This window comes from Carya illinoinensis, chromosome 7, assembly GCF_018687715.1.
Source record: "Carya illinoinensis cultivar Pawnee chromosome 7, C.illinoinensisPawnee_v1, whole genome shotgun sequence".
Taxonomy (NCBI): domain Eukaryota; kingdom Viridiplantae; phylum Streptophyta; class Magnoliopsida; order Fagales; family Juglandaceae; genus Carya; species Carya illinoinensis.
In genome coordinates, this window is record NC_056758.1 from 6498983 (window position 1) to 6507484 (window position 8502).

General features: G+C 34.6%; 1 protein-coding gene across 1 annotated transcript; it reads right to left on the minus strand.

Annotated features, from left to right (window-relative positions):
- Nucleotides 1-5362: 5362 nt before the first annotated feature.
- LOC122316787 (putative UDP-rhamnose:rhamnosyltransferase 1) lies at nucleotides 5363-7040 on the minus strand. Its single transcript, XM_043133574.1, has one exon. It carries the CDS (start codon nucleotides 7006-7008, stop codon nucleotides 5515-5517), a length of 1494 nt encoding a protein of 497 aa, XP_042989508.1. The 5' UTR covers nucleotides 7009-7040; the 3' UTR covers nucleotides 5363-5514.
- Nucleotides 7041-8502: the final 1462 nt, after the last annotated feature.

Consider the following 8502-nt stretch of genomic DNA (forward strand, 5'->3'; position numbering starts at 1 on the left):
CTAAATTTTTTTTTTAACCCAATGACATTGATCATAGGCTGACTTTGTCTTGGATTGGACCAAGACAAATCATCGTCAGACTGTCACAAGTCAGCTATCTCGTGCATATAATGCTTTTCATTACAAACTACACCTTAAGTACTTGAGTTATGCAACACATGAAGAGGCAACCAAAGCTAATGGAGGGGCATTGGTAGAGCAGCCAGTTTGGGAGTGGTTATGCACTCGGTGGGGGAGTGATTCATTTAAGGTACGCACATGATTTATACACGTAGGATTCATGTCATTCATGGGTAAAATATGTGGCTACTTAGGAAAAGAAAACAGTTTATTTATTTACATGCAGTGATGTCCACTTAGAAAATATACTTAAGTACTTGAAATCATTTATTTTTATATAGTAAACGATTAGAGTTATTTAGAAAGTCTAAATAACATGGCTGATATAGAAAGAATAACATAGGTGGATAGTATTTATAAGATTAGTTTTTATAAAACAGAATAGATAATTTGAACTCCAAGTGTAATTATATAGGAATATCAGGAACACAATGGTAATCTTTTTAAATGATGGGTTTGGAGAAGTGACTTTATAATTCCCCAAAATGAGATAACTAGTTTAAGGTTAAACTTTCTCCTACTGGCATATATCTTCATAACAACTTAATAAATTGCAATTGTCCTCTGTTTTATTGCAGAAAATGTCCATCCAAAACAAGGAAAATAGGGGTAAACAGATGGTCAACCACACAAGCGAAAGGACACCATTTGTTGTACTAATGGAGAGAATGGTATTGACATCTAAATTTCATGTCCTAGTTGTTGTGTCTAGATCTAGTTAAAATATTATTTGGTAAAGTAATATCTGTGACTGGAATTTTTATGTTCAAGTAGAAGGACAAAAATCTGATTGATTTCCATAAAGATGTGTATTGGTCAAACAAAAAGGGGAGATTTATCACACCAACTACAGAAGACAATTATGTGAGTAGCCTGTTTCATTAAACTTTTATTCCTGCCCTAAGCTATTTTTTATGGCTTAGTATATGCCAGTTTAACTGTTTTAGTGTAGGAAATAAGTACATATGTAGCATTTTGTTCTAAGCTGTTAGTTATATGAATATGATGATGGTGGATCTGATCTCATTCAACAGAAGCAGATGGTTAACAAGATGAATGCAAAAGAGCCAGATGCTCGCACAGATGAAGCCACATAGAAAATATTTAGAGAGGTCTTGGGACATAGACCAGGATATTCTAGAGGGATGGGCCACTCTGTTATGCCCGAATCTCCTAAAGTACCTGGCGTACTGAATGAGGAGTATGAGCGACTTGCCTTGGAAAATGAACAAAATAGGACGGATAAAGAGTATTACCAAAATCGGCTTAAAGAGATTGAAAGAAATGTCTTGGGTATGGAGGAGCATATGCGAGAATATGAAGCAAGTTTAAACATGAGGATGTCAGAAATGCAAACAGAATTAGAGTCTCAAAGAGAGACTCAAGCTGCAGTTCCTTAGGCATCCTCTATGTGCTAGCAGTACCTACTTTTGTTTTAAAGTTTCTAATATACTTTTGGTACACTTTTTTGATGAAGTTGTGTAGGGGTGAATGTGGTAGCAGCATTACTTTGTCTGTGAGAACTACTGTTTTGAAATACCCTTGTTAGAGAGGGTGAAGGAAGCTGATGGAGGTAAATTATATGGGAACATTTGCTTTGGTATTTTTTATACTGCATGGTTTTCAACTATGACCCAATATCTCATGCATGCTATTAATTATACAAGTGGTAGTTTGCTTTTCCAGCTTTGAAATCATAGCTTATGATGCATGAGAACATTTATATGAAGATTTAATGCAACCATTTGCAGGTTTGGTGAGGAGCATTATTGTTTGGGATACACTTGTTTGAATGGATCAGGATTATTGCTATAGTGCTCTAGATTAATAGTTTGGTAATGTACATTGACCAAATGTGTAAAAAATAATTTAATTGAGATTACAAAGGTTTTACACAGGTTCTTGTATAGGCAAGGCATGAAATAGAAAATGTTAGTATTCCAGTCAAGGTGTGCCCTGTCAACATCGGGTAAATATAAACTCATGACATTCAAATAATCTCGTCATAATATGGATTAGAAAATGCCATTAATTTTTAGCTTGTATATAAATTACATGTAGCCCCTTGACTTGCTTCTACTCAACATAACTGAACCACAAATAAATCCCAACAGCAAATGAAGGAAAATAGATGGATGATGGTTTTAGATGGAGGGAGTTTTGTACACTGTTTTAGACTGAAGGAATATAAGATCTATATCACTATTTTTTACTTGTTTGGCTATTGCAAGTACTTCATGAAGCATGATATAATGCATTCAGTAGTACTGCACGCTAATGGTAATGGTATATATATGGTGATGCATAGGGATGTGCATGGAATTGCTTGCTAATGTATATGTTTAGCATGTAGAGACAATTCAGTATGTTCATGGGATATGCATGCTAATGGTATATGGAATTGTTTGGTGGTAATATGGAATTGTAAGTATGATATGCCCTCAGCAACTGATGTTGGAAACATGATGTGTATTGCAACAGGTCAATTCACAATCCAAGGGAAAAGCTTTTTTGGGATGAGCTAGCCAATACCCCTTACAACTTTTAAGTGTAAAATATTCTGTGAATTATGTATATCTTGATGTAGAGATTGTAGGACTGCTGGCATGTTTGAAATAGCAAGTATAAATGCATTGTGGAACTGCTATATATACTAAGTTACCATTTGTTGCAATTTGAAAGAGTAATATCTAAATCATTCCAGATTAATGACAAACTGCCCAGCTTGTTCTTATATTTAATATCAGCTGTCTTTCAACTCTTTGCCAACAAGTTAAGGTTGTTTTCAAGAGTTATTGGTGTGAATGATATTATATGCATGCAATTTGGTTGAATCATTTACATAGATATTCAGTTAGACCAAGTGTTGTAATAATTCTTACTTAACTGATCTATCATGTGCAAAACTAGATGCAGGCATTGCATGGAAACCATGTGCAAGCTTGCATCTGGCAAGAACAAGGCAAATTGGATGGCGATATATATGATTTGCAATTATATATATATATATATATGAATGTGTGTCGTGTGTGAAAAACATATCATGATCTGCACACCCAATGGAGATTATATAGAAATATCAAGATCAAATGATGACCAATTAGTTACTGAAAGTGTAAAATGTACCTTGGATATTGTTTATATATAGTGCCTAATTGCTTTGTAAGCCATCCGGAGCAAATAATAGTCAAACGTTCCATAAGCAATTGCAGTGATTAAGTAGGGAGGAGTTATACGTGGATTTCCACAGATCGATCTCAGAACATTATTAAATTTAAGAAATTTAATCAAATCTGAGAAATGAATTTATGGAATCATTGCAACAATCGTTAGAAACTGGGTAAATCTAGGGGGCAAATTAAATCCCCAAATGTGACAAAAACGATAATTAATCTTACCAAAATATTTTCTAATCTGCGTTTTGGGAAAACGCCTTAATTAGTCTATCCATCGCAGCCCAAACGATCTTCTACGGCGGGGCTGAACACCGCAGTTAACTTCACTGGCGGTTGCATAAACTGCCGATAACATTTTTGGGATCGCGGTGAACTTCAATTCGCAAGGAGAAGTATGTGGATTTTGCGGCGCCCCACCTGATTGGGTAGACAGCAGTAGCGGCAGCAAAATTTTACCATTCTCAGCGGCTAAATCGTGATAAATAGGTGGCATCTGCGGCATTTCCATCAACGGCGAAAACTAAAGCATATGTCAGAGAAAAATCGCGGCGTTTAGCCTGCGATCAAATAAACGTGGCTAAAGGGTATTTACGACAGTTAAATGCTATTTTGTGACGAGTTGTTGGCACTGCAAAAAGCATTATATGTTGTAGTGAGTGGTCCAATTATCAATATATGTTGTAGTGAGTGGTCCAATTATCAGTTATAATGTGTAGGCAGGCTGCATGCAATATTACATCCCCAAGTAAGTGGAGGGATGTAGTAAATTAGTAATTCCGGTCATGTACGTAGTATTGTCAATATTCCCAAATTAACCAGAATAAAACAAAGTATAACGGTCTGTGATCATATATTTTAAAAAAAGAGAGATGATCAGAAACTTCTTGAGTTCTCAGTTAAGACCTAATTTTCGTCAGATTTTCTTACTCACATCTCATTTTACTTTTTGTTAGTTGGTTCATATTTGGAGCTGCGTTGATCCACAGTTGGTTGGATGATGGTTGGATATTGACGTACTCATGCTAATAATTAATTTACTCTCACGATGTTAGTTGTTAGGGGCGTAAAAATAAATTGAAAAATTAGAAAACCTGGACCGGACCAAATGGTTTGGTCCAGTTTCAACTGATCTGGTCTAGAATTGGTTCTTTCCTTTTAAAAACCTGTCAAATTCGATTCGAAATTGATTTTATGTTTTCTAACATCGGACTAAACCAGTTCACATATTATGTATATATATTTTATTAATTTTTAATATTATATATAATATACAATATAATTATGTATAAAATAATATATTTTAATTTATAAGATAACATTTTAATTTTAAACATGAATATTTATTTGATCATATGTTTTAAATATATTTTATTGCCTAATAAATTCTCAACATATTTTTTTTGTTAAATACATGCATTAGAAATATTAACGTACATACTTAATATATTAAAATTGAAAAATTGGATCCAAACCGGTAAAATCAAAACTGGAAGTACCGTTTTAGGGAAGTAATCGGTGCGTAATCAGTTTTAAAAAATATAAAATCAGTATTACAGGTTCGGTCATAAATTTTGTCCAAAACCAGAATAAACCAAACCGGTTACGCCACTAAGGGTTGTGCCTATAATGGCGTACATCAATGGCTTACTAAAATAGTCGTTGAAGTGCAGAAAATGGAGACCAGAGGCACTATTTGCAAAGATCAGTAGTGTTTATACAAAGTACAAACTCTCAACATTCATATTTTCACTGATCTATTACCTCTTACGAGGAAGAAGAAGATACAGCTCGTCCAGTCCTAATCATCGAATCCCTCCTTGCCAGTTGAAACTTTTTCCCTTTGGTTTGCCCTATGATTTTCTCGCAATGGGGGAATCATCATCCATCCGTGCCTCAATACCAGTTTTCTTTTTCTACAGTGTACTTATTATTTTCTTTTGTTCTCTAGTTTACAAAGCATACTAATGTGCCAGCTATTAATTTATCTGTCTATTTTTCAACCCATTTTGCATTTTTTTAATTTTTTTTTAAAGAAAGTCTATTGATAATTAGCGGAGAAACACGTAGAAACTGTAACGAGCACTGCGTTTCCTTCTTTATTTTAAACTTAAAACCAACAGAAGCAGCATCTTCAACACAATACACAATACAGCAGAAGCAGCACCTTCATGCAAACTTAATTTATTGGAACTTAGAGGAAACTTTTACTGATCACTTTCTAACCCTTGGTAGCGAGCATCACACGCCTGTGGTTCACAAGAAACTCAACGAATTTGTCCACATATCGGTACTGGAGTTGCTTATCTCCAAAACTGGTCATCATCTCCTTAGCTTTATCCCTATAAATCTGTCCCTCTGCATCCTTCATCACCAACCTTAGCGTCTTGGCCACAGACTCCCTGCTAAATGACCCGTCTTGCTCATTTCTGGGTACCTCCGCTCCTGTCTGCATTTCCTCCAAAAGCTTACCATTCAGTACTTGATCCCCAAACATGGGCAACATAATAAGCGGACGTCCAAACTGGAATGCCTCTGTCACTGAACTCCAACCACAATGTGTAAAGTAACCCCCAACTGAATCGTGACCTAATATCTTAACTTGAGGCGCCCAACCCCACCAAACAATCCCACGATCTTTGATTCGCTCCTCAAATCCTTCAGGTATCTGTTCATCTGAGTCTTCACTTTCCGGGAGGTTTTGCTTTCTTATAACAAGAAAGAAGGGCAAACCCGATTGCTCTAGCCCTAGAGCCAACTCTTTGAAGTCTTCTTGACTTGGTTCACTCTCACTTCCAAATGCTACATAAACCACTGACCCTTTCTCTTGCTTGTCTAACCACTCGACAATGGTTCCCCAAGCGCTATCCTTGTGATCGTCATGTACGAGTTGTCCTTCCCCCGACGGTGGCAATAAGCCCACCGGAATAACAGGTAAATTAAAAAGATTTTCAACAAGTTTAAGCCACTCACCTTCGACCTCCATGCAAGCTTTAACAGCCATGACTTCGGAGCCTAAAGCCATTTTACTGAAACGAAACCAGTCGGAAATACCAGAAGCATTTTCTTCAAAGAAGGCAAGTATTACTTCATTCGCCACAAAGAGTGGAAACGCTACTTTTGTTGGAAAGGTAATCCATTTGGGAGGTACGGTTAAACGCTCAGGCTCCATCCTCATGCCCTTTGGATGTATAGCATCTTCCATCACACTCGACTCTGCTGGTGGTCCAAAGAAACCTAGACATGATGCACTGAAAACACTGAAGAACGCCCGTGAGATGCATAGCTTAATAGCAATTGGTGGTAACCAATGGGGGGCAAAGTCATATACAATCCAATCGGGAGTGGAGGTTTCCAAGAAACGAGACAAAGGTTCCTGGAGACTGTCGTAAGCGATCTTAAGGTATGGAACTATGTGGTGTGGTAAATCCATGGTGGCCTCTGCGTTTTCTGGGAGGTTCTCCAAGTGGGGCAAGGGCAACTTCACAAAAGTTATGAAAGCTGCTAGATCTAGAGGGATCTTTGGGAGGCGTTCAATGTTTCTAGGAGTAGAAATGAATGAAATACGATGACCCTTTCGAGCTATGAGCTTGCTGAGCTCTAAGAACGGGATTATGTGACCGAAGGCCAGCCATGGGAACATGGCTATGTGAAGCTTCTTAGGCTGATCATCAACCATGGCGTCCATTTTGGTGGTATTGATATCTGAGCTCATGATCTTATTGTCTCTCTTTAAATACAGTCCAAAGTGATTCGACGGTGATCTCTTTAATGGTAAATGCACGCATCACATTTTCCACCATTTTATGCAACATTAATATTTAAAAGGAAGGATATTTTTATAAACTACTCTATAAAATTACCATCACTTTATAAAAATATTCTTATCTTACGAGATGTTGCGTAAATTATTATGAAATATATTATCATTTCTCTTTCCAATGATTTATTTATAAAAGTTGTGTTAGAGGAGCAGTACTTAACTTGCCGCCACTAAAAAACACTATTGTTAGACCATTAGTATTGTAAGTCTAAAACTTGATTAAATTTAAATTTTTTGATTAAAATTAATATCAATAGAGATATTAATTAATATTGGACTAGTCTTAGGGTCAAAATAATAATATAATATTATATATTTTAAAAATAATTCTTTATTTTTTAATATTTTATAAATACACTCTATTTATTAATTAATAATTTGTTTTTTACTTAAAATTATTGTTTTCCAACTTTTTTTTTCTCAACCTAATTATCTAATAAATACATTTGAAAATATTTTAATCATAAAATAATATTCAAAAGATGAATAGTGACTGACCAAATTTTAAAAAACATATAAAAATACTTGAGTTGTGGCTATTTTAATGTACACTAATTTTAATATAATTAGTTATGATTTGACTAGTCACTAATATTTGGCTACGTCAATAACAATGCTATTAGATATAAGGAAAAATCTTCTTGTTATTCTCACACTTCACACAACACACTTATTTTAATTTTTTTTTTAATTTTTTTATAATAAATATGTAATGTGTGGATGATAAATAGAATAATTTAATTAGTTTAATAAGAATAAAATAAAATAAAAAATAAAAAAATAAAAAATAATATTTTAATATATAAAGTGTGTGGTGTGGGATGATGTGTAGCATTTCTCTATATATAATATTTAAAGAGTAGTATTACATCTTCCAAAAAATGTAACTCGTAGCTTGAGAACGCACCGAATAAAGCCAAAAAATAAAATAAAAAAAGCATTCAGCATATAAATTCAGAACCCAAATTCGAATCTCAAAGCATTTCTCAAATTTAAAACCTTAACATGACGATGCAAACTTTGTAATTTTTGCCGTTTGGGACCAACGTTTCAAATATAAATGATACGTTATTTCTCTTGAAACATTAATATTGTGAAATCTTACTAAGGAAAGTCCCGACGGATAAAGTAATTTTGAGAACTTCAAAACTTTTTACCTGCAAGCGAAAAACAAAAGGATTTATTAGAATATTGGTGATTATATATGAATTTAATATACAATAGTACACTCGTCAGAAAAGCATGCATGTCTGATGTCCGACCGTTGTTTTGGGAATGGAAAGTATGTGCTACCTACTCTTCTCAAGTAAAGTTATCGTTGTTAGTGTATTTAATTTTTTAAAAAATATTTTTTAAAAATTACTGCTAATGTGTTTATATATTACA